Source organism: Dermochelys coriacea, chromosome 11 (genome assembly GCF_009764565.3).
Source record: "Dermochelys coriacea isolate rDerCor1 chromosome 11, rDerCor1.pri.v4, whole genome shotgun sequence".
In the NCBI taxonomy this organism is placed as follows: Eukaryota; Metazoa; Chordata; order Testudines; family Dermochelyidae; genus Dermochelys; species Dermochelys coriacea.
The window spans coordinates 10,334,577-10,360,866 of record NC_050078.2 but is presented as its reverse complement, the minus strand read 5'-3'; the positions used below and the strand labels follow the sequence as shown (position 1 = coordinate 10,360,866).

Sequence of the window (26,290 nt, the reverse complement as noted above, 5' to 3'; positions counted from 1 at the left end):
CAGTAAACACAGTCATCAAGCAGGAAGGAAAGACAAAGGAAGTTCAAACAGGTGAAAAAAAACCCAGCAGGGAATATCCGTCCACATAGACTCTCTGACTCCTGGTTCTCAGCTGGAAATGTTTTTCAAGAGGGGGACTAAAACTATTAAAAGGAGGGACAAACACCCCAAGGCACACCTCTCTCCCTCTCTCTCCTTGCCCATCACATTCACTAGACCCAAAGGGATAAAGGAAGTAGACATTGAACTCTGGGGGGAGTTCATTTCTGACTTTTATGCTTCATTACTTGTAATCCATTTAAAATCTCTTTGTGGTTAATAAACTAGTTTTACTGATTTATCTAATCCTGTGTGTTCAAGTTGAAGTAGCTGGGTAACAAATTGTATTATTCCCTTAAAGGAATAACGGACTCAGTATTAGTACTGTCCAGGAGAAGGCTGGGCAGTACAGCACATACATTTCTAGCATCACCCTGTGGCAGTCTTTAAGGCTGGTAAGAGCAAAGGGGTGGCTGACTGGCGGAAACGCACACACAGGCAGAGCTGGGAGTGACTTACATGCTGGAGGCTGTGAGCAGCAAGGCATTGCAAAGGGTACCCCAGGTTACAGGGCAGGGGTGACACAGCTACTCGTTAGTCTGGATTGTACCCTGGTGTGTCACAACCATGCATACCATTGCAGCGGCTCCTGTCCTCTGGGGCTGGGCTCAGCTCCCTGCTCTGGCCATTGCAGTCTCTGGGGTTGTAGCGTTGATCAGGCTTGGCCCAACCTCCCTAATGAGGGTCTGGCCAGGCCAAATTTGGAGAGTAAAGTTGTGACCTGGCACATCGGGTCACAGCACCACTCAAACTTGACCTGACTGGCCCCCCATCATCATGATGAAGGGGTGGCTAGGCCATACCTGAGTGGTGTTGCAACCTCACAGTGCATGGAGAGGGGAGCCAAGCCCAGCCAGCACTATGGGACCAGAGCGGCAGGAGCCGGTGCTGCAGGGTGAGTGTAGGGTGAGTTCTGCAGCCCTCCTCCACATACCCTGGGGGCAGAACCTGACACCCTCTCAGGGCCTCCCACTCCCTGGGTGAGGGACTTGATTTCCCCCTCCCCCACTGGGACTTCCACACAACCCTTTGACACATTCTGCTGACTCAATTTTGGGTTGCAACCAGTGGGTTGAGAAACAATGTTATAGGCTGTACACTGTTACTAGCTAAAGGGAGTATTCCCTTTTGATCAGAAAGATCTACATTCTCTCTCTCTGCTATTGCCCTGAAGTTCTGACTACGTTGAACAATACAGTGACATCCGTGAGGTCCTACATGACTACAAATGTCAGTGCATCTTTAGAATGCACTGAATAACTTACAGTAATATTAAAATTGACCATTTAACAAAGAAAGCAAAAAATAGAAAACATTTTGTATGTACAATGGGGCCACAGCGTGTAGTGGGGTGGGATTTTGTCCGTTGTTTTTAGTTTTGTTGGTTGGTTTGAAAAATGAGTGTTTAAATATCCTGACTTGTGAATTCTCAGTTTTTCTACTGTGCCATTGTAGTAACATTAGTCTTTGCATTAAATTCCCTGTACCTGTGATTAAAGTAGATACGGGTTGTGATTGGAGTACATAAGTGCTGCTGAAGCACTTGAAAGGTACTTCTTTGCTGCTAAATCACTCTCGCAGCAGTGTAAGTGGGTGTAATTTATGTGCCAAAGGACAAAGGTGTGGATTTGTAGCAGGCAAAGAAAGAAAAAGGACAGCCTCCCCTACACACCTTATACCCTCTAAAAAATAAATATTGGTTTGTCCAGTGAGTTCTGTAGATCCTCTAAACATTCTGTTTCTCATAACTCTGCTAAGGCCAATAAGCAGAAATATACAAAGGTTACCAAAAAATCTGTTGAATGCTGTCCTCCTTTAGACCAAATGAGTATGCCCCATATGAAGTCGGGAGCTGTATCCTCTCCTCTGCAATAATGAAAGTGCAGTTTGAGCACAAAGCTGGTTTCTCAGTTAATGACTTGAATCACTTTTCAAGGAAAGAAAAACAAACTAGGTAAGGTGATGTATGGCATCAGGCTCGGCATCAGCATAACTTGCAGACTGATTACTCCCTTTGCTATTAGCAGGATTCTTCAAGGATGCTGTTGCTGTGAGCGGGGTCTATTTCTTCTCTCTTCTGCTACTCCTCCACTAATAGCAGAGATCAGTGGCAGTTTAATCACTAAACTCTCATTAATGCTCAGAGAAGTCATATCTAAACACGCATGTACTGCCCTGAAATCTTATCAATATACATTTAAACGCCTCCTATTGTCATAAAATAGTTTGTAGTTTTGCAGACAAGTGTAATCACATGCAGATTACTGTAACTATTTCAAAAAATAAAATTTACCTTGTGGTTGTAATTGAGAAAATTTTTAATTATAAGCCCCTGCCAAGATCATTACATTTACTTTTGCTTTTGAAGGTTTTAGGATCCCCCTCCTTAACCGCCCTCCCCTGATTGCCAAGCACTTAGGAAGATGGAGGTTAGTTGATTTGAGTGGCTTGGCACTTCCAGAGTACTGTATTCAAAATACCTGGGGTTGTCCTTTAACTCTATAATTTTTTTCTCTTTATAAGAAGTTAGGATGATAAATTCTTATACATTGCAACCAAAACAGAATGGGGGTTATTCTACAAATATTTTCAATAGAACTTGTTCTCCTTCCTTTAGAAAATAATTTTAAACCCTCTCAATTAAACTCCATTATTTAAACAGCAGGGTACATTGACAGGAGACAACTACTGTTCGCTAATGAATTCTTGTAATTTGCTACATTATTCTACGTTAATGACAGCACATTTAACTTTTTAATGACCGTATATTTTAACTTCCGAACTGTCCTTTAATCAAACCCACTTTTCTGCAGATCCCTGCTGTTAAACTTTTTATTCCCAAACCCTGCACAGTATTCAGAATAAATTTTAAATCAGAAATTGAGAATTGATCTTTCTCTTGGCAGTACAGAGAGACTGGAAAGTTAATGTCTGAAATCATCACTACCCTTTCACCTCCCCCACAATATTAAAATCTGGATCCATTGTTGTATATTAAAACACCTCTTGTAAAGATGATTGGCTTTTCAATTAGCAGATGGTTATTTTGGAACGTAACAGCAATGAAGTGCCATTCCAAACAATACAAAACATCGGTGCCAAATCATATAATTTCTTGCAGTAGTTGAATTTGAGTTGAAACTTGACAAAGTACAATTCATGGTTGGCTTCTAAACATGTCTTGTGAAAAGTCAAAAAGTGGGACAAAGTATTCATTCACCTTTTGGGCCTGATAGAAAAAATTAGTTTGCTAATACTCTTGTCTCTTTTTTAATCAGATTACAGTTGGGCAGCAGAAGACTCAATGTTTCCTCTCTTTAAAGGGAACATGCATCTCCACTCTTGCTTCCCCATGGGTTGTGGCGTACTATGTCCAAGATGTGTTGTTGGCATTTTGTTTCTTTTATATAAATTTTACTTTTACTTATCAAAGACCAAATTGTGTACTGATTTACACACAATGCAATGTGGGGAGTTTGCACAAGGTATAAATCAGTGTGGAATTTGGCAATTAGGAATGAGTTGAAGTAAAACTGAAGGTAAACCAGAGGTATTAGAGGAAAGGAACTTTTCTTTTTAAAGGCAACAGGTGGCATATCTTGCGTCAACTGACAGTCTTAATAAGTTATTCACAATCATTAAGGCCTCGATCTTACAAGTATATGCATAACTTTACTCACATGAGCACATGTATTATAGGATTGCACCTACTTGGAGATAAAGAATAAAAATTTAGAGGAATGACTTGTTTTACTGCATTGAAAATAAGATTTCATGTTAGATACCTGCCATTCTAAGCAAGAAGTATTTATCCATACCTCACAACCACACAGTTAATAAAGCAAAAAATTACTACATTCATTTACAACAACTGACATACACCTGGGACTATAAAAGAATTTAAATGAAGTAGTACATGATTAAGACAATTTTGCCTTTTTAAACCTGATCTTTTGTCCTGTTTTCACATGACAGAAACAATCATATTTTTGTGTGAAAGCTTAATGTGACATAAATATTTTATTAAGTTGTATGATATGACCTGAATATTTAGGAAGTTTTTCCTTCTACTTCAAGCCAGGATTTACTGGCTACATTTCTTTGCAGTTGGCTGATAATCATCTCCCGGATTAGATAGCCTTCTTAACATACTGTATGTTTCCTGGTGCTGCCCATGAATTCACTTGAGGAATGAAATAATTTGACCTTGGTGAACTTTTTGAAAAATGAATATTCTACTTTGCTTGTTAATTACCAAGAGGTATGAAGAGGACTACACCAGAGACCTCCACCTGGTTATATCTCCTGTCAACCCTCATTGCCTACACCTCTTCAGGAAGCCATGGAGGAGATTGATTATAATGCTGCAAAATGATAAACTAAATTAATATAAAAAGAAAAGGAGGATTTGTGGCACCTTAGAGACTAACAAATTTATTTGAGCATAAGCTTTTGTGAGCCACAAAAGCTTATGCTCAAATAAATTTGTTAGTCTCTAAGATGCCACAAGTCCTCCTTTTCTTTTTGCGGATACAGACTAACACGGCTGCTACTCTGAAACCTGTCATAGATGAATACAGGGAGCTTTCAGGAGCCACAGATTCCTAAATGACTGATCTCTCAAAGACTCTTGATGCAAGTATCACAGATCAGGGCAACTGCACCAGTATTCCTCCTCCGTGTTCCACCAAGGGTACTCGCTCTCAGACTTCCAGCTCCCCAGCTGTCACATCTATCTCCCTCCTCACTGGGGTTTTTTCCAGGCTACCTACACTGAATTTCCCAGCGAATCAGACTGCCTAAGCAGGCCTGCTGTGCCTTCTCCTCAGAGGCTATAAGCAGCATAATTGCCCATAGGGTATAAGTTATTACACAGCTCCTTTTAAGCAAGCACATTTATTCTTAAGGTGAAAGCATTATAGAGAAAATGTGTTAAAACGATAAAAGAATCTGCACGCAGGCTAACAAACTAACCAGAGACCACCCCCAACTCCAACAAGGGCTCTGTCAGGTGATCAGTCCTTCAGATCCCACCTGGGGCTATTTCTTTTGTTACAAGTTCATAACTACTTTGGCTCAGAACAAGCCCCCCCATGTCTAGTCAAGTCCTTCCAACCCTTCCCAGGAAGGATTGAGGCCTCCCTTGGACAGAAGTCCTGTCTGTTTGCTGGATCAGAAAGCAGGCCTCAAGTCCATTTAAACTTAGGCTTTTTATCCTTTTTTCTTTGTCTGTTGATTCTCTAGAGAATCCAGTTTGAACCAGTATATGCGAGTCTGTCCAGGTTAGGGGTATCTCTCTGGGAGGTTACAGCCTGAGTGAATTTGCCTGATCACTTCCCACTCTTCTTAATTCCTGAAGCTGTAAACCCCTTCTCCCATGGAATTACTTACAGTCTCTGGCCCATAATGATACATAAATGTAAAACAGTAAGTTCTCCCAAAGATACAGCAAGTTCTCTGTTCCTGGAGATTTTACCAAATCATATAAATTACCTAAATAGAAAGGGGCTTCCTGTAAGACTATTCTCTGAGGCTTCGTGCTCCAGCCAATTCTTGCCACTAAGAGGCCTTTTTTTTTCCCTCTGCCAAAAAACTAACCCACCCACTCTCTCTTTCTGGACAAAATTATGTAGGGAGTTTTTGTTTTGCTTTAATTAAAGAGTTGCTTATTTGCTGTACACGGACTGCTTTATTACTGAATGGGAAAGGTGTTTTAGTACCTATCCAGACAGCAACTCTCCAAAGAGGGAGTTGAGAACATATTGGCTCTAATTCAGGAGTGGCCAACCTGAGCCTGAGAAGGAGCCAGAATTTACCAATGTACATAGCCAAAGGGCCACAGTAATATGTAATGATTGTGTGTGTAAATATGCACACACGTAATTATATACTTATATATTTATAATGTATAGTTAACGATGATAATAATAATAAAAACTTACCCTTTCACTTAGTGGGACTTCTGGCAATCCTTGCTTTCAACAATTCCCTTGAAGTTTGATTTGTGTTCATTTGTGCTCACAAGCAGCAGTTCTCTTAAGTGGCTGTCTGTCAAAATGGATTGGTGCTTGGATTTCACATGTTTGAGTGTTGAGAAAACAGACTCACAAAGATAGGTCGAGGCAAACAAACATCAAAATTAATTTTAGGGCTGCACCTCTGATGTTGGGGTGTTTATCCTTTGGTACAGATTTTCAGAAAGTAAGTGTGTCTTCTGAACAGATTTCAATCTGTCATCTTCCAAAAGTTCTATTATTTCAGTCTGCCATGTTGCTTCATCAGTGACTAAAGGGGGCTTCAGACAATCGGATTCAGCACTAAAAGGGTCAATCAGAAATCTGATTTAGGTCTTTTCTGCTGCAAATCTTGGGATCTTTCTTCAAAACTGTTCTTAAGATCTTTAATCATGGTCGCATATCTAGTTGTGCTACATTTAGGGGTTCTGCTGCATCTTCTTTTGATCTGGCTTAAAGTTGTGACATTGAGGGAAAGTGTGTCAGCTCTCCCTCAAGCATTTGTCTGGGAAACAACTGCAGTTTGTTCATGAACGCAAATACACTTTGCACTAGATCAGACAGCAACTGGAATTTTCCTTGCAAGTCCACGTTTAGTTTATCCAAATGCAGCATCATGTCTGCAAGAAATGCCAAATCTAGAACCCACCCAGGATCTGTAAGCTCGGGCTGTATTCTGTGTTTCTCCTCCATAAACAATTTTACTGGTTCCAGGAGCTTGAAAAAACAGGTAATAACTTTACCTCTCGAGAGCCATCGAACTGCACAGTGAAATGGCAAATCAGCAAGGGAGTCGTCTTCATCCAGTTCTTCAATTAGATTTTGAAATTGTCTGTGACTGAGTGCATTTGACTGAATGAAATTCACAATGTGCAAGACAGGTTTCATGACGTGATCAAATTTGAGATTCTTAGATACCAGTTGCTCCCAATTGAATAATACAGTGAAATGTCCAAAATTCGGGAAAGATCTCGTCAGACTTACAAAGGCCTACTAATCCATTTGCAGATTCCCACATGGATGGAGCTCTGTCCATTGCAATGGCAGTGAGCTTCTATAAAGACAAGTTGTTTTTCACAATTACCAGCATCAATGCCTCCTTAAGATCTCATCCATGAGTTCTGTGTCTTAGTGACACGATATCGAGGAGTTCTTCCCTTACAACACAGTCGTCAGACACAGTGCAGGAAAATAGCGATAATTGAGGTTTATCCTGTGCATCGCACGACTCATTCAAAATGATGTTCAAATACTCCCACTGCTGACTTTGCGAGTTGCAGTTGCAATTCACCATTCAGGTCAGAGATTCTGCATTCTGTTGTGTGACGTGAAAACTGCAGACTCAAAATTTTCTTCTGCAGATTCTCATTCTCTGGTGACAAGATTGAAATCGCATCAGTTAGGCACATTTTTACGAACTTGCCTTCGGAGTTGGGCTTTTTCGCACGGGCTTTGTGCCAGGCCACATAATAGGAGGCTAACGTTAGTTTGCTGTTGGTTGGAAAATAAATGTGGAGTTCAGAACCTTGTGGGAATTCTTGATCCATGTGTGCATGGGTCAAAGAGAAATGACACTGCAAGTTTTAAGATTTGAACTGAGAGATACACATCTGGCAAAGAAGACACATGGCCTTCTCATTACGTTCAACGAAAATGTACTTATTCTCCCACACCTGTTGGAAGCCTCGATTTTCATCTGTATTTTCTCTTCCGTTTGCACTTCTGGCAATCCTTGTTAGATGGTGTAAGAAAAATATTGGTAAAAATTTCTACAGCAGCATAGTGTTTACGCTCCCATTTCTGAGTCAAAACTGAGTAATGTGCTTGCCATGAGACATGATGTAATGACTATGGAAGCTAGTGACCATGTGCTTGGGCAGGGATTCAAGGAGACACAGGCACCAACTTTCCAGAGTTGAGGCCATCGGCACTGAGGTTGTCAGTGCCAGCATTCTCACTGATGCCTTCTTCTTACCACCAGATGAAGGAGTAAGGTACCTGCCTGAGAGGGCACTAGATGACTTCTTTGGTTCTGTTTTTGCCATAATTATCTCCTGTGGGTCCAAACTGACCCTCAGGAGTTGCTCCAATATGTGTAGCTTGAAATAAGCATCCCTGGACTTACTGGGTGCTCAACCCCCTGCTCAGCCCCAGGTCCCGCCCCCACTCCTTGGGGGAAGGAGTGGGGGCAGGGCCTGGGGCAGAGCTGGGGTTTCAGCACCTGCCGAAACATTGGAAAGTTGGCGCCTGTGACTCCAGCCCCAGAGTCTGCGCCTATGCAAGGAGATGTATATTAACTTCTGAAGAGCCGCATGCGGCTCCGGAGCTGTCTATTGGCCACCCCTGCTCTAACTGAAGGTAAGGTATTTGTATGATATAGCTCAGTGCCCTCTTGATGCTGGGTAGCCAAGAGACTGGGCTGTTACGTAGTAAGAGTAGCAGAACTCTCCATTAAGTTGTATCTCTGTTCCCTTTATAGGCTGTCGAGTGGCCATGTAGGGAAGACCTTGAAATACATAGTTGGCACGAGATCTCTTTCACCCAGCATTCCCATCCAGTGGTCCCCAAGATAGCTATCTTCTGCTGTTGTAGACATCTTGGGTTGTTGAATCATTCTCCCCTCTTTGTACTTCTGCACAGGAGAAGCAGAAGCTTGCAGAGCTGATCCATGGGACCCGAGCGGCTTTCTTCTCCTTCCCCTGGCTTCTTCTGCTCATCTTAATGGAGAGTTAACTATGATGAGAGACTATGGTTCAAATTGACATGAGCCTATGGATGCTAGCTTTAGTCCTAAGGAAAAGGAATTAATTGCAGCCTTCATTTCCTTTGCCCCATATCCAAGAACCCAAACAACCCATAGAAGAGGGGATTTTCTGAACAGTGTCCAACTTGAGTGCTGCTGGGGTAATAATTTCTGTGTTCTGGAAAATTCTAAGGAGTCTGTTCTTCTCAAGTCATCACTCAGACAGACATATCCTGAATTTGAATGACTTGTGCACTGGCAGTTTACAAGCCTTGGGAGAAAAAAAAACCCTCAGGTTTCAGAGTGGTAGCTGTGTTAGTCTGTATAAGCAAAAAGAACGAGGAGTACTTGTGGCACCTTAGAGACTAACAAATTTATTTGGGCATAAGCTTTCATGGGCTAAAACCCACTTCATCAGATGCATGCAGTGGAAAATATAGTAGGAAGATAGATAGATAGGTACACAGAGAACATGAAAAAAATGAGTGTTGCCATACCAACTCTGAGATTAATCAATTAAGGTGGGCTGTTATCAGCAGGAGAGAGAAAAACTTTTGTAGTGATAATCAGGATGGCCCATTTCAAACAGTTGACAAGAAGGTGTGAGTAACAGTAGGGGAAAAATTAGCATAGGGAAATCATTTTTAGTTTGTGTAATGACCCATCCACTCCCAGTCTTTATTCAAGCCTAATTTAATGGTGTCTAGTTTGCAAATTAATTCCAGTTCTGCAGTTTCTTGTTAGAGTCTGTTTCTGAAGTTTTTTTGTTGAAGAATTGCGACTTTTACTTCTGTAATTGATTGTCCAGGGAGGTTGAAGTGTTCTCCATCTAGCTTTTGAATGTTTAAATTCTTGACATCTGATTTGTATCCATTTATTCTTTTGCATAGAGACTGTCCATTTTGGCCAATGTACATGGCAGAGGGGCCTTGCTGGCACGTGATGGCATATATCACATTGGTAGATGTGCAGGTGAACGAGCCCTTGATGGTGTGGTTGATGTGATTAGGTCCTATGATGGTGTCCCTTGAACAGATATATGTGGACAGAGTTGGCAACGGGCTTTGTTGCAAGGATTGTTTCCTGGGTTAGTGTTTCTGTGGTGTGGTGTGTAGTTGCTGGTGAGTATTTGCTTCAGGTTGGGGGCTGTCTGTAAGCGAGGACTGGCCTGTCTCCCAAGATCTGTGTGAGTGAGGGATCGTCCTTCAGGATAGGTTGTAGATCCTTGTTGATGCGCTGGAGAAGTTTTAGTTGGGGGCTGAAGGTGACGGCTTCAAGATAGTCATATTGGCAGTCAATCCCAGGATCTACCTGGCATCCCTAGATCTCAGTTACTCTTAATCATCATGTTCCCTTCACCTAGACTTGACCACACACCTGTACTTTGCCCATAGTTTACTATACGCTAGTTTTATTACTGCTTAGTGCTATGAAGTGGGAGGACAGCTGTTAACTTTCAGGTGTTTGAGAGTACCAAATCTTTGAAACAAAAGGAACTGCGCGCACACACTTCCAGACTAGAGGATAGTGAGTCATGGAAGCCAAACTTGAGTTCATTTTCAGAGGAAATATAAAAATGATGAAGGAAAAGATTATATATTAGGAACTGCAGGGAGTCTTACTCAAAGGCTTGCAGTGTGAAAGCAGTCACTGGGTAGTACAGAAAACTGAATCAAGACATGTAAAAATTCTTAGTATAAACCCTACTGAAATCCCCTATTTGTCTTCCCAATAATATTAGCATTCCCTTTTTTACTACTATATACTTTTTAAAATTTTTCAAAAAAATACCATATTTCATATACTATCTCTGCTATTTCTCTCATCAGAACGGCCATACTGGGTCAGACGAATGGTTCATCTAGCCCAATATTCTGTCCAACAGTGGCCTATGCAAGGAGCTTCAGAGGAAGTGAACACAACAGGCAATCGCTATGTGATCCATCCCCTATCATACACTCCCACCTTCTGGCAGTCAGAGGCTGGGGACACCCAGAGCATGGGGGTTGCATCTCTGACCGTCTTGGCTAATAGGTATTGATGGACCTATCCTATCATACATTATTTTTTCTAATCAATTGCAAGCAGATAAAGATGTTTGCCAAAAATATCCTTTACAATGATATTTATAATTGTATAAATTATATATGAAATTGAAGTAAGGAACAATTAGAACCCTATCAAGGTGGACTTTTTAAAAATTACCTTTACCTTATTTTATTATATTTTAAATTTTGCAATAAAATATGCCAATATGACTGGAGAAGATGTGTGATTTTGACATCACAAGAGAAACTAGAGTAATTGAAAGAAGAAAGAATTTTTAATTGGTCTCTCTTTTTATTTGGCATAAGTACAAACTTTCTATGACTCAAGCCCGAAGCTTTGTAGGAGAAAGTATTTGTTTAGATTTTTAAAATGCACCTTGCTAAAGCTCAAAGTATATGTATAAATCAGTTTAGAAAAACTCCCAAAATCACAGTTGGCTGAATAGAAGCTGTAATGAACCTTCCCATCCCTTCAGGGAAAGTCTATAAACAGACGGGCTTCTGTAGTACACCCCAACAGTTGAGCACCTTAACCTATATAATGTAACTGCTGTTTCCACATTAAAATGCAATTTTAAAAATTCCTACAAGCAAGAAAACTGCCATAAATTGTTTCTTTGGATTTATATGGTTAAAAATGAAACTTTGCAGGTTTTTACTGGCTGTTTAAAATCAGACCAGGCAAAAGAACAGCTGTGTGGTGATAAACTTAGCCTAACTACGAGTAATTTTATTTTACTGTATGTGTGAAAAGCTGAAAGACAAATACGAGCAGCACAGCTGCCTAGTCATGGAAGGCTAACTCTGCTTTATATCACAATGAATTGCACCAAGAATTAGCAGTTTAGGGTGGTATAATTTTTTAAAAGATCTCTCCTCCCAAAGTTCTGTCTGTCCCTCCAGCAATATCTGAGCTTCGCCCTTAATCTTGGACCTAGCGTCACAGCAAAAACATGCTGAGTAGCAATCTGTTAATCATACTAGATAGCCAGCTTGCTTGTGACCGCACCAGTATCTGCTATCATGCTCCCAGATTAATACTTTTCCTGAACTTGGTTTTTCCATGTGTATTAATCTATTGCTTGGTAACCCATTGCTGCTTCTTCCTGGTGTAAGGGATAACACATGGCAAGGCATATGGTCCCCATGAGACCTCCATATGCTTGGGTATTAATGTAGTGGAGTGTGTGAGGCTGAAGGCCAGGACTTATCTTCACCTCTCTCTCTCTCTCTCTCTCTCTCAGCAATGGCACATCAACTTTTGTTTTTCTTATAAGAGGAAAGTTTATAAAAACCTCCTGAATTAAGAAATAGCAGCCATCTTTAAAAATATTGGTTTTATCATTTAAAATGAGTGAACGGAGAGGTCTTTGGTTTATTGTTGAAACTTTACATGCTGGAATTTTCGTAAGAGCTAAAGGAATTTAGCTTTCATTGAGATTTAGGGACTTAACTCCCTTACTCTCCTTTGATGGTTCCAGCCTTAGTGCCTCTATGGGAATAGGAACCAGTGCTTCCATAAAATACAAAAACTTAATTTATTCCCCTTGCAGGGGGTTTTGAGGTTATTACATGGGGAGTCGTGAGCTGTCAGCCTCCACCCCCAAACCCCACTTCACCTCCAGCTTTTATAATAGTATTAAATATAAAAAATATGTTTTTAATTTATAAGGGAGGGGTCGCACTCAGAGGCTTGCTTTGTGAAAGAGGTTACCAATACATAAATTTGAGAACCAATGGTCTAAACTCTACTGTAAGAAGAAATTGAATTTATTCATTTTTCCCAAGGTGAATAAAAATCGATGATTTTTTGAAAAATATGATTTTTTATTTAAATTGGATTTTTTATTTTGTTAATTACATTATTTTTTTTCTTTTTAAAAATAAACCTGTTTAAAATAAAATCTGAATTTAATACAAAATATGTTAAGGCCTAAATATATTATAATCTCTTAAAACATTTAAATAAAAAATAAATATGCTGAATCCATTGTTGAGTTAAAGGCTGGTTTCCTATAGAAAGAAAGCATTAGGAGGAAATGGCTAACTTTTGAGGTCTAGATTTATAAATAAGGCACAGTAGGTCAGCCTAAGTAATTTAGGAGAATGTATCGTTTTCAAGAGATTTAGCTGAGTAGGAAGTTAAGCTTCTGTCACTTTCACGTAAGCATATTTGAAAATTTTCCCAGGCTGACCTGAAGTAATCAGTTTAATTCACTGACAACAGTTAATCCCTCTGTTTAATAAATCATTTACTTGTAAATGTGAAACATGTTTTGATAAAATAAATTAATGTATTCATAACATTTAACATTGTTTTGTTGAATAAAAATCTATGCTGTTTTGTGGGTTTAATTAAATTTCAGTTACCATCCTAATGCAACTTGGCACATATCATGAGCAAAAAGTTAACTGTCTAGTAAATAATATATCATTCACCATTTTCTAACTTACTAAAAATGTACAATTAATAAGAATCTGAAAATATTAAGCAATTTCATTGCTTAACTAAATGTATATAGTTACAGTTTACCCTCCTAGGTAGCAAAATGATTTACCAAATCTAGTGAAAAGGCTCTATTTAGTTGTAAATCAACATGTTTTAATAGTTACATCAACCAATGAAAATGCACTTTTATTTAGAAACTAACTAGAGTACAAATAAAACAGATGAAAAAAATCATTGATTTCAAGGCTTTCCACTTGTTGATTTAAATTGCTCTGATTTAAATAAATCCATCCTGTTTTTCTTCTTCCTTTTTTAACACCCCAGTTTCTTGCCAGACAAAATTAGCCTTTTTATAGCATTTAGGAATATATTTTTATATTTTCCAAATATTTATTGATTGATTTTTAAAACTGCTGTGTATGCTGAAGAATTTTCTTTAATGAACATTGTTCTTTCTCTTGGGTGTCTAAACTGAATCTGTGGAAGTCTTGTGTGGCTCACAAAATCAGATCTTTGCATATGTTATACCACTTCTACATGGTATGAAACCAAATCAGATTATCCCTTCTACAGCTCATTTGATAAGTGCAAGGGCTCTGGGTTTTTCTAAAATAAATGATGCCATGACTTCTAGAGACAACTCTTAAACTGAGTAAAGAAACTTAACGGAGTTTTCATATGAAGCATAATATATGAGGCAAGGAAGCTTTTATATAGGGTTTAATTCTACAAGATACTGAACACTCTGGCCCCAGTCCAGCAGAACACTTAAGTATATTCTTAACTTTAAGCAAGTAAGCAGTCCCACTGGTTTCAATGGAACTATTCACATGTTTAAGCGCTTTGCTGACTTGGAGCCAGTCTGCTCAGCACTTTGCAAGATTGAGCCCATTAGTGCATTTGTGGTTTTCTTGGATTTGCCAACAGCAGTATAATTTTCAGGGTGGAAAGCTGGCATTTGGTTAATGCTGGTGATCACACAGTCTGCACTTTGAATTCAGGTAGCTACATTCTTTGACATCCCAGTTTCCACTGGAAACAGTATCTTTGTAATGTTACTTTTCTGTTTTATCAGTCAGATCCACATCATTTTAACCACTGCTAATGTCCCCCAAGGACCGGGAACTGTCTTTGCTAAACTTTTTTCTTCCCCAAGAAAAACTTACAAAATGAACTTTTATCATTTGTGCAGTTATTGTTAATAATTCAGTATCAGTGCCTCTGATGGGATACTTTTACTTCTTACTCCATGGGAAATACAGTAACACAGAATATACCTTTATTGCTTATTGGTCAAGTTTTCCATCGGGCATCTTTGTGCTTTCCCTCAGGCCACACCTTGAAAATGGGAATTGCCCTTTGTAAAAATCTCCCAAGCCACTCCGCTGTTCCCCTTCAAACCAACAAATGCCTTCTAAATGGTTAGGTGTGCTGGACCTCTTGTTTATTACAAGAGCCAGACTTGTCTAAGTTACTTTGTGCTTCCCCTGTCTTTTTGCTTTATCTACATGTTGTCTCGTTTTATACTGGGGCAGGAATCACCTTTTCATATACGTGTGTACCATACGTAGCATAATAGGGACCCAGTCTGTGATTGGAACCTCCAGGCACTACGCCAGTGAAAAGTATTTATTCATTAATTAATAATAATTGGCTCTTTCATGGCACTGCCATGAACCCAGAGTGAAGACCAGCATGGCGTACTGCCCTAGGAGCAGCCTACTAGGGAGACTCACATTCACAATCACCTTCCCAGTTTCCCTGCCACTCTGAGGAGAGAGTATTCTACTTTAGGACTATACCTAGTATACGGTACATCTTCTGACATGCTGGCACAACTATGCTGCCTAACACACCGGAGGGGCAGGGGGTGTAGAACCAATCATAGAATCATAGAATCATAGAATATCAGGGTTGGAAGGGACCCCAGAAGGTCATCTAGTCTAACCCCCTGCTCAAAGCAGGACCAAGTCCCAGTTAAATCATCCTAGCCAGGGCTTTGTCAAGCCTGACCTTAAAAACCTCTAAGGAAGGAGATTCTACCACCTCCCTAGGTAACGCATTCCAGTGTTTCACCACCCTCTTAGTGAAAAAGTTTTTCCTAATATCCAATCTAAACCTCCCCCATTGCAACTTGAGACCATTACTCCTCGTTCTGTCATCTGCTACCATTGAGAACAGTCTAGAGCCATCCTCTTTGAAACCCCCTTTCAGGTAGTTGAAAGCAGCTATCAAATCCCCCCTCATTCTTCTCTTCTGCAGACTAAACAATCCCAGCTCCCTCAGCCTCTCCTCATAAGTCATGTGCTCTAGACCCCTAATCATTTTTGTTGCCCTTCGCTGTACTCTTTCCAATTTATCCACATCCTTCTTGTAGTGTGGGGCCCAAAACTGGACACAGTACTCCAGATGAGGCCTCACCAGTGTCGAATAGAGGGGAACGATCACGTCCCTCGATCTGCTCGCTATGCCCCTACTTATACATCCCAAAATGCCATTGGCCTTCTTGGCAACAAGGGCACACTGCTGACTCATATCCAGCTTCTCGTCCACTGTCACCCCTAGGTCCTTTTCCGCAGAACTGCTGCCGAGCCATTCGGTCCCTAGTCTGTAGCGGTGCATTGGATTCTTCCATCCTAAGTGCAGGACCCTGCACTTATCCTTATTGAACCTCATTAGATTTCTTTTGGCCCAATCTTCCAATTTGTCTAGGTCCTTCTGTATCCTATCCCTCCCCTCCAGCGTATCTACCACTCCTCCCAGTTTAGTATCATCCGCAAATTTGCTGAGAGTGCAATCCACACCATCCTCCAGATCATTTATGAAGATATTGAACAAAACGGGCCCCAGGACCGACCCCTGGGGCACAACCAAGACTCCATCCCTTCCCACACACCTGTGGTGATGGGAGAACTACTGGCTCTGCAGATCCTGCTTCCCCTCCCGTACTTGGAGTGGTGGTAGGGGAAATTGGTGCAAGGGAATAAGGGCCACTTTATGACATGCTTAGGCACTGTGCAACATGGGCCATCATTTGGCCCAAAATTATATAAATATAATTTTAAAAAGGAGGAGGAGGAAATTGGCAGGGTTGGGTGTGACAAAACAAAGTATTAGTCCGTCTCAATTTTTTGCATTCTGTGGATACAAATTCTGGATGAGTTAATTTTAATAGAAGTTAGAATAATGAATTTATAGTTTTTATGATCCAGAGATGTAGTCCACTGCCCGAGCACTGTGGAACTGTTATATATTTTTTTTTTTTAAATAAACTTTCCTTCTCAACATGTCCCTAAAGTGAAGTTGTTGTAAAACTACTGAGTTTATAAAAGGTTGCCAACTTTTCAGCTTGACAGTTTCAGTGGGTCATATAAATCTTTCCACAACTAAGGACTAAATTGAAATCTGGGATTAGCATAGTCCTTGGATTGGCACAACTTTTGTCTTTTAAAAACTGTAGGTGAAAATAATTTAAAATAGATCTATATCTATCTTTTGAGATATCTGCTGTGGTGATTGCACCGCAAGGAATGTTTAATTCATTGGTTAAAATCAGATGCATTAGGCACTCTGTGTGCTATCTCTGACGGTACGCTTCACTTTTCAGAAGGAACCCTGCACAGAAGGAATGTTAGTTATAAAATTTATATTCTCTAAACTTTGGACATTAATCACAAAGCTCTTAATTGTCAGAGTAATTCTAAACCTACATGGGCTACATTCTACATTAGGAAACTGAAAATCATAAATATTTACCAGTGTTTGTATTCTGGGTGTTAATGTGCCTCTTTAAATTCTAATTTTAGGATAGGGAATGACCTCTAGAATTGCAATAGAATTTTCATTAAACAAATATAACAAGTACATGGAAAAAATCAATCATCGTCAAGGGAGCTATTAATAATTTGTGTTTTTTCACATTGTGTGAAATCATCTCTCTACAACTATTTGTTTCTTTTCAAAGGTGAAGATGTGAAACCTTTTACTCCAGAGAAAGCCAAGGAAATTGTGATGTCTCTACAACGACCGGCAGTGTTTTGTAACATGGTTTTCGATTGGCCAGCATTACATTGGAATGCTAAATATCTTTCTGAGGTGTTGGATGGAAAGAAAATACAGTTTAGGATGGGAATGAAGAAAAGGGACACAGGTAGGATTTTAGATGGTATTAGGTTATATTTAGAAATTCTGTTTAATATCCTCCTTAATCTGCAATGCTTTCATGCCAAATGTTCTTTTCACAGTACATTACATATAACAAAGATTGTGGGTGAGAGTAATGAAATGGGTGGTTTGTTTTACCCAGTGATGTCTCATCTTTCTCTCTGATTGGCTCTTTTTTTCCTTTTTAACATTTAACATTTGAATCAGTAAGTCTAATGGTTAGAGCTGACTTCTGAGAAACATAAATCCTGGTTTCCTTTCCTTGCTCTGTTACATAATTTCTGTGTGGTCATCCTTAAATCACTTATGATTTAGATTGTAGATGATGATTTAGATGTTCAGAGGTGCTAAGCATCTGTACTCCCATCTCCTTAGGAGTTGCTGAGCTGAGCATATTTGAAAATCATGCCATTAGCCAATCTGTTTCTTCATTTGTAAAATGGAGATAATCCTCATCTGTTTTACAGGGAGTTTAATTACTGTTTGTTAAAACATTTTGAGATACTCTGATAAAAGATGCTATAGAAGTACAAAGTGTTAATAAAAGCATTTGTCATAGCCACTCTGAGCTTCAAGACAGCATAGAGCATAGAAACGCAACCTCCCACTTTAAGAATATGACTTGAGTCAATTGCGGCTTTGCCGAAAGCCCCATGTATACCCTGCCTCAACAGCAGACTGAAAAGTAGATTGTGAGTCAAAGCCACAGCCTGCCTCCTACTTTCTCCTTGCTCAGGGGGTTGGAATATATTTGCTCCATCCCTACATGTGCTCCAGAGCATATCCCCAGCTCAGAAGTGCAGCTGCACTAGCCATTGTGTTGGAAAGGCAGAACCAAAGCTCTGTCCCTGTGTGTGGAGGAGGGGTGGAATGAAGCAGCCTTTTAGAGGCTACTGTCTGTGGTTACATTTGGGTCCATACAGGACATTATTAAACAGCTCTGAGTCTATCCAGTAGAGGGCACACACACTAGCTAATTAATTAGGAAGATTTAATTTTTTATTTATTTATTTTTTTAAAATGAGTCAAAGCAAGACCAGGAAGATAAAAGTATGGAACAAGTATAATGAGATACTAACAGCCATGGAATTGACAAAGTATATGTGGGTTATTGTAGAATACAAGAACTGTCAGATATGTAATACTTAGCATTTTATGTTTTCAAAGCACTTTACAAACAAGAATTAATCTTCACATCACCCCTTTGACATGTAGACTCGTGGTGAGAGCATTGGACTGATACTCAGGAGACCTGAGTATTAGTCTATTCCTGGCTATGCCACCCACATGCTGGGTGACCTTCAGCACGTCATTCCCCGTGCCTCAGTTTCCCCATGTGTAAAATGGGGATAATGACACTGATTTCATTTGTAAAGCTCTTTAAGATCTATTGATAAAAAGTGCTATATAAGCAGCCATTATTATTATCATCGCCATTTCACAGATGGTACCATATTGATACCAATGGAACTAACACAATACAGGTAATGGCCACGAAGCTCTCCACAATGCTCTGTTAATGTACTTCCACCTTAACATGGAGGAAACACCAATAGGAATGAAAGGGTAATTTAGTCTCAGTGTCTGTCGAATTTTAGGCATCTTTCTTGAGGTTGGTAACTAGAGTTCCAGTTGTGAACACCTCTCAAGAATTGGACTGACACCAACTTACTTGATAAGTGACCTCGTATAACAACGACTTTCAGTTATCATGGATTCAAAACAGTTATCGTTTTCATATTTTAAGATAAAAGTCCTCGTATGTCTTGCCCTTCATTGCTGATCCCTGGAGACAGCCGGTCTCTAGGAAATCAGTTTTGTCTCCAGGATCACACCATTAAATGCTAATAGAGGTTGCAGATGTCTTTAAGAAAATGAGTAGAGCCCTCTGGGGTTGTACTGTAGCTAAGTGAGGATCTTGTAACAGAAAGCATTACATTTTAAGAATTTGTTAGATAAGCCCCCTAAGCGTCTAAAATAATATATTTGTGTGTATTGTTGCTAGAAATAAGTAGGTTGTTTGCTGTCTTGTGCATTAACATTGTTTTTCTGAGGGGTGTGCTTGGCCCTTTCTGTCCTATCACTGTTATCCAGATCCAGGATCACTTGTCCAGATAAAAATGAGGTGCTGATGGTACGATAGATTCTAGGGAGGAACTGGAGGATATAGCAAAGATTATATTGGCCCTCTGATTGAGTGTGTTCACCTGCCATTAGTCACCTGAGTTTACAATTTAAGGGTGTTAGATGATTCTGTCTGTGGCCAGCATAACAGCCAGGATGGCTTGTTCCATCCAAGCCTGGCTAGGAGGTTGCAAACATTCATTTCGGATATAGATATTGTCTGTGTTCATTGCCTCAAGATTAAACTATTGGTATGTGCTCAACCTGGGGTTACACCTGAAATCCATTCAGAAGCTGGTTCAAAGTGAGACAAATTGCTTGTTTAAAGGGGGATTTTGTTGCAAGCCAACAGTATTATCACTCTAAACTGCACTGGCTGCCTATTGGTTTCTGGCAGGAGTTTAAGATGATGATTTTGATCTGTAAAGCCTTAAGTGGCCTGGGACCTGCCTACCTGAGAGACCACCTATTACTTTCTAACACAGTCAAGCTGTAGCTTGTAGAAGCCCTCAGACTGAAACTAATTCAGTATAAAGGAAAGGGAGCTGCTGGCAAGCGCCTGGCTCTGCGCTTGCTTTTCCTGTTGGCTACTGGCTATTTCAGACTAACTGATCTTTAATGTATATTCCACGGGCCAGATGTGGAGAACAAGCAAGATATCTGTATTGTATGTATGAATATGATAGGTGCCTCAGCTTACCTGCTGATCTTATTCTGTCTGACTACACAAAGTTATATCAAAGGAGGCTGTTAGGAAAAAACAAGCAGGGAATAAAAACAATGACAAAGATTCATCCAGAGAGAATACTAAGGGTGCTCGAGAGATTATTGATCAGGAAATGCCTACCTGCCTGGTTCTAGCCAGATTAACAGCTTTACTTTCTCAAGGCCAGAGTTTAGGATCAAAGGGACATTAAACCGCCAAAGCCCGCTGCCTAGAGCAATGGTTCCCAAACTGGGGTTTGCGAACTCCTGGGGGTTCACAGAACGTTACAGGGGTTCGCCAGAAAAATTTCACTAATGTCAACCAGAGGACCCCGGGCATTGGAGGCAGCAGGTGAAACCCGGTTGCAGGGCAGAGAACCCAAGTCCCAGGGAGATTGGGGCAGGGCAGTTCGGGCTGGCAGCCCGAGCCCTGCCCCGTCAGCGGGGGAGCCAGCAGCCTGAACCCCAGCACTCCGCCCGGGACTGGGAACCCAAGCCCCAGGGAGAGTGGGGCCGGGCAGTTGAGGCTGGCAGCCCGAGCCCCGGCGGTCAGCAGGACTTGCAGCCCGAGCTCTGTGGAGCTCAGTTGACCAGGGCAGTCAATGGGGTCCAGCAGCAGGAGCCATGCGGAGGAAATTTAAACTTAAATCCCTGGAAATATTCATTTTTAGGAGGGGGTTCATGAGATTTCACAATTTAGTGAAAGGGGTTCACTGGCTGTTTGGGAACCACTGGCTTAGAGGAAGGTGGGGGGAGCAGGTAGCAGCTGCTGAAAGTTAGTTTCTGACAGGATATGCTTGCGCTGCAATCAGGAGATGTGGTTGCAGCATGTATAGACATACCCAAACTAGCTTTAATACCCAAACTAGCTGCACAGTCTCTCTCTCCCAGCCCAGAGATGGAGATAGCTGGACTGAGGGGAGCTTAGCAAAACTTGCAAGGAAAGGATAAAGTTTAGGTGAGACAAAATGTATATAGACTTCCATTGTTTTAACCCTTTTCTCTGCTTGCTACAATACCTTTGGATGAATAAACAATATGAGAAGAAGCTGGTTTGGGGTCCCATTAATCAACTGCGGGCCATAGGCTCCTAGAGAAAAGTTTTCTTGTAGACGCCAAATAGAGCCGGCCCTATTGTATTACACAGTTGGGAAACAGGGAGCTGCAACACATAGATCCAGTCCAAAAGTAGTTGAATTGTGGGGTTCCAGCCTCAAAAGAGGTGAAAGCCAAGCCTGTCACCTGAGAGGTGCACTCAAGAGGGCCTGCGAAGGGAACTGAAATGCATCATGCCCTGTAACAGTGACACCATCTGCTAAGGCGCTGGGGGAAGGCTGAGGGCTTGGTGGTAATGGGATGCCGGATGTGGTGGTCTACTCTTTGGATGTTTACAACCCTGGCTATTTAATTTAATTTTGGTATAGAATCATAGATCATAGAATATCAGGGTTGGAAGGGACCTCGGGAGGTCATCTAGTCCAACCCCCTGCTCAAAGCAGGACCAATCCCAAACTAAATCATCCCAGCCAGGGCTTTGTCAAGCCTGACCTTAAAAACCTCAAAGGAAGGAGATTCCACCACCTCCCTAGGTAACACATTCCAGTGCTTCACCACCCTCCTAGTGAAAAAGTTTTTCCTAATATCCAACCTAAACCTCCCCCGCTGCAACTTGAGACTATTACTCCTTGTTCTGTCAACTGCTACCACTGAGAACAGTCTAGATCCATTCTCTTTGGAACCCCCTTTCAGATAGTTGAAAGCAGCTATCAAATCCCCGCTCATTCTTCTCTTCTGCAGACTAAACAATCCCAGTTCCCTCAGCCTCTCCTCATAAGTCATGTGTTCCAGTCCCCTAATCATCTTTGTTGCCCTCTGCTAGACGCTTTTCAGTTTTTCCACATCCTTCTATGTGAGTGTGTGCGTGCTTTGTTAGACTGTTAAATAGTTATTCTCTGCATGGATTGTTATTTTTAAATAATTAAGGTCCCTAGAAGTGTGGATGGATGTTTTGTAGGGTGGTTTTTGTTTTTTTGTGTTTTTTTTTTAAACATAAATCAAAATAAATAAAAAGGTGGAGCCATGCATCTTTATTGGAGCCTTCAGGTACTGCATTTTCCCTATTTCTACTTAGAGGCTCTGCATTGCATACACCATCATTCTGGATGGAATAGCAGTTGGTATCATACAGTCAGAGAAATGTAGGGCAGGAAGAGACCACGAGGTAATCTAGTCCATCCCTTTGCACTGAACCAGGATTAAATGTACCTAGACCATCCCTGCTAGGTATTTATCTAACCTGTTCTTAAAACCCTACAGTGACAGGGTTTGTATAACCTCCTTAGGTAATCCTATTTCAGTGCTTAACTATCCTTATAATTAGTTCTTCCTAATATTTAACCTAAATCTCCCTTGCTACAAATTACAACAATTACTTCTTGTACTACCCTCAATGGACATGGAGAACAATTGATCACTAACCTCTTTATCACAACGCCTCTCAGCCGTCTGTCAATGCCAGTGCTTAAGCAGGTGGGTGAGCTGATGTTCTGCACAAACTACTCCATCATATTTGCAAGTTTGAGTTCACAGCACTAGTGCAGGGAATGAGAGATCAGTGACAGGCATCAAACTCGGATATCGTCAATGCACAGCACTGCTAGCCCAGTTTAGAGTTGTTTGGTTTAGTCTAAAAATGATCTCATTTTTAAAATTCTTCAATCTTCAGTCACTAAATAGTCAGAAGCCTGTTCGTGTTCTTGCGTTCCAATTCTGATCACTGACAATTGCATGCATGCTGCTGTAGACTTCTCCATTTTTCTAGACGTTCTAAATACTCGTTTTTGTTGTTTATTATTCATTATCCACAGTGCGATAGATGCTGAACCAAACTTAAATTAAACCAAGATCCCTATCCTGAGGAAGTTACAGCCCAGAAGCAACAGTCTTCAACGGTCTGCAGGACTTACTGTTCATAGTTGGAATTTTTCAAATAAAGCTTTGTGTGAAATACATGGAAAGTTAGAAATATCCTTATTTCTTCACTTTAAAATAGTTGCTTCTATCTTATCTCATAAAACAAGCAGTGTCATGAGCACTCTTTGTTCTCATCAAAATAATTCAGATATTGAACTGCCTTCAATAGTTCTGATACCTTTTATGTAATTTTTACATCAGCCCATCCTTTAGCAAAATGATGTACACTGCATTAATGACTGGATATTTGGAGGCAGCATTCGCCTGCAACACATAGGATGAATCAGAAATAAGATTTTAAGATGGTTGGGGGGGAGTTTCTTGTATCTTCAATGCAGTTCTTGTGCAGGGAAAAGTGATTTCTGGAGGAAGCCCTTATATCGCACCAAGCCAAATTATATATTGCTAAATACTAAGCTTATTTGACATTCGTAGCTAATAAACTTGAAAATAAGCTGGACAGAGAGCTGCTACCAACACTACTACAGTGGAAAATGACAGGGTGATAGTGAAAGTTTGTAAGGGCTTGTCTTCACTACCACTGGAACGCATCTGGTGAAGACACGCTGTGCCAACAGGACAGCACTCTCCCACCAGCTCAATTACTCCACCTCAATGAGAGGCGGAAGCTATGTTGGTGGGAGAGCGTCTCCTGCTGACAGCTCAGTGTAGACGCTGCTTTAAGTCGATCTAACTTACGATGCTTGGGGGGGGTGGCTTTTTCACACCCCATAGTGATATAAGTTACATCGATTTAAGTAGTAGTAATATAGACAAGCCCTACGAGAGCTGTTCACCTGCCCAAAGGAAATCAGAACAAATGTATGAGACTGTATGGGAATTGCCATGATAACAAAATTGTAGCAATGAGGAATTCCCGCAGACCTCTTACTATTGTGCAAGAATAAAAGGATTCCCTTATTAAGCAGCTGCATGCAAGTTGTCCAAGGTTAAATTACTGCTGTTTCATTGCCATTCAGGCAGCCTGTAGTAATTTTTTTCATCAATAATGGTTGTAGTACAGTATGTAATTTTTCATTTTACAGTCTGGATGAGTATATCTGAAGCTGGCAGGACTAGCTGTGATGGGAAATGAACGTCTCTGATAAGCCAAAGGTGATGAGCACTATGGTGCAGCAACAGCAATGTATGCCTTCTCATGTTACTTGACCTTGACCTTGACCTGAAATAGTGGACCAGAATCTTCCTGGGACAAGAGGGCAATGATAGTAAAACCAATGTTCATGCTGGTTCGGTACCCTCCATCTTCTGTGCAGTGAAGACTTAAAATGCTCTGGTCTGTAATGGTGCCAAGCTTTATGGTAACAGAACTGATGATGCTGGTGATTTAACAGACTCGCACAGTTGTTCCAACCCCTGGGTTCTATTTTTTTCCCCATCCTACTTGCTAAGGGTTTTCAGACATGCTCGGCATTTGGCCTAACTCTGCTCCTGTTGAATTCAATGATAAAAATCTGCCATTGACTTCAATGGGAGCAAAGAGAGCCAACATTGGGAGCTTTGCAAAATCCTACCCAAAGGGAGAAATTCACCCATTAGCACAGAGCCCACTCAAATGCTTTTGTGCCAGGGGACTGCCATCATACCCCTGCACAGGGCATATGTTTGAAGGCAGAATAGCTGTGCAAGAGGACCTGTGCAGTGGGGAGGTGGCCTCCATATCTGCTCTGAATACATTTGTGTGAAGGAAAGCATTCAGGATTGGGCCTCTGACTCCACTGTTACATGAATCCGTTGGCTAGGAATCCCAGTGTACAAGGCATGGCGGTACTGTGCACATTATTTCAAACTAAAGGCTGGAAAAGCAGCAATAGCACAGCTGCACTGCAGCCTATCCCAGATTTGGGATTGGATAACATCCTCTTCAGCAGCTCCACATGCAATAGGTTTTTATTAATACATTCCAAGGCCAGAAGGGACCATGGTGGGCATCTAATCTGATCTGACCTGTATAACAAAGGCCATAGAACTTCCCCAAAACAATTCCTACAGCAGATCTTTTGGGAAAATATCCAATCATGACTTTAAAATAGTCAGTAATGGGGAATCCACCACAACCCTTGATAAGTTGTTCCAGTGGTTAACTGCTCTCACTGTTAAAAAATGAAACCTTATTTCTTGTCTGAATTTGTCTAGCTTCAACTTCAAGCCATTGACTCATGTTATCCCTTTCTCTGTTAGATTGAAGACCCCATTATTAAAGATTTGTTACCCATGTAGCTTATAGAATGTAATCAAGTCACCCCCTTAACCATCTCTTTCTTAAGTGACATAAATTGTGGTCCCTGAATCTATCATTATAAGGCATGTTTTTTATTTAAATCATTCTCATGGCTCTTCTCTGAACCCTCTCCAATTTATAAACATCCTTCTTGAATTGTGGACCCCAGAACTGGACATAGTATTCCAGCAGTGGTCAGGCCAGAGCCAAATACAGAGGTATAATAACTTCCCTAACTCCTACTCAAGATCCCCGTTTATGCATCCAAGGATTGCTTTAACCCTTTTGGCCAGTGTCGTGCTAGGAGCTCAAGTTCAGCTGATTATCCCCCACGAATCGCAAATTTTTACTGACTTGGCCATATAGATTGCCTGTAATAATTAGACTTAATCCACCTATTTATTTTGGTTGTTTCTGTTGTGGTACGTTTCATCTTGCCACTGTTCTCTGCACGCGCAGATCAACACAATAGGATTTTGGGCAGAGGGATAGGTGTATTTGTGCGCTATTTTGAATCAAAATTTAAACCTTTTGCCAGAAGCCCTCCACATACTAGCTAATGATCCCTTTTCGCCTAGCACAATGAAGGCTCCAGGGCATTTATAGCATAGATCTTTGTGGCTGTACTTTATATCCTGAACAAAGTTTTAAAAATGTTTCCCAAACAGATACAGAGCATTTTTCACTGAATTTCCAAACAGCCATTCTGTCAGCTTCAGTGAATTCAGC

General features: G+C 40.8%; 1 protein-coding gene across 4 annotated transcripts in view; it reads left to right on the top strand.

The window, feature by feature from the left end:
• The window catches only part of HSPBAP1 (HSPB1 associated protein 1), a 62,123-nt gene that overhangs the window by 8,898 nt on the left and 26,935 nt on the right, over positions 1–26,290 (top strand). For 3 of the 4 annotated variants that reach the window (XM_043504938.1, XM_038422358.2, XM_038422361.2), the window contains exon 2: positions 17,318–17,503. The exons of the other annotated variant lie outside the window; for it this stretch is intronic. In XM_043504938.1, coding sequence (XP_043360873.1) covers positions 17,318–17,503 — 186 coding nt within the window. The remainder of the gene's footprint in view (positions 1–17,317; positions 17,504–26,290) is intronic. 4 annotated transcript variants of the gene reach the window in all.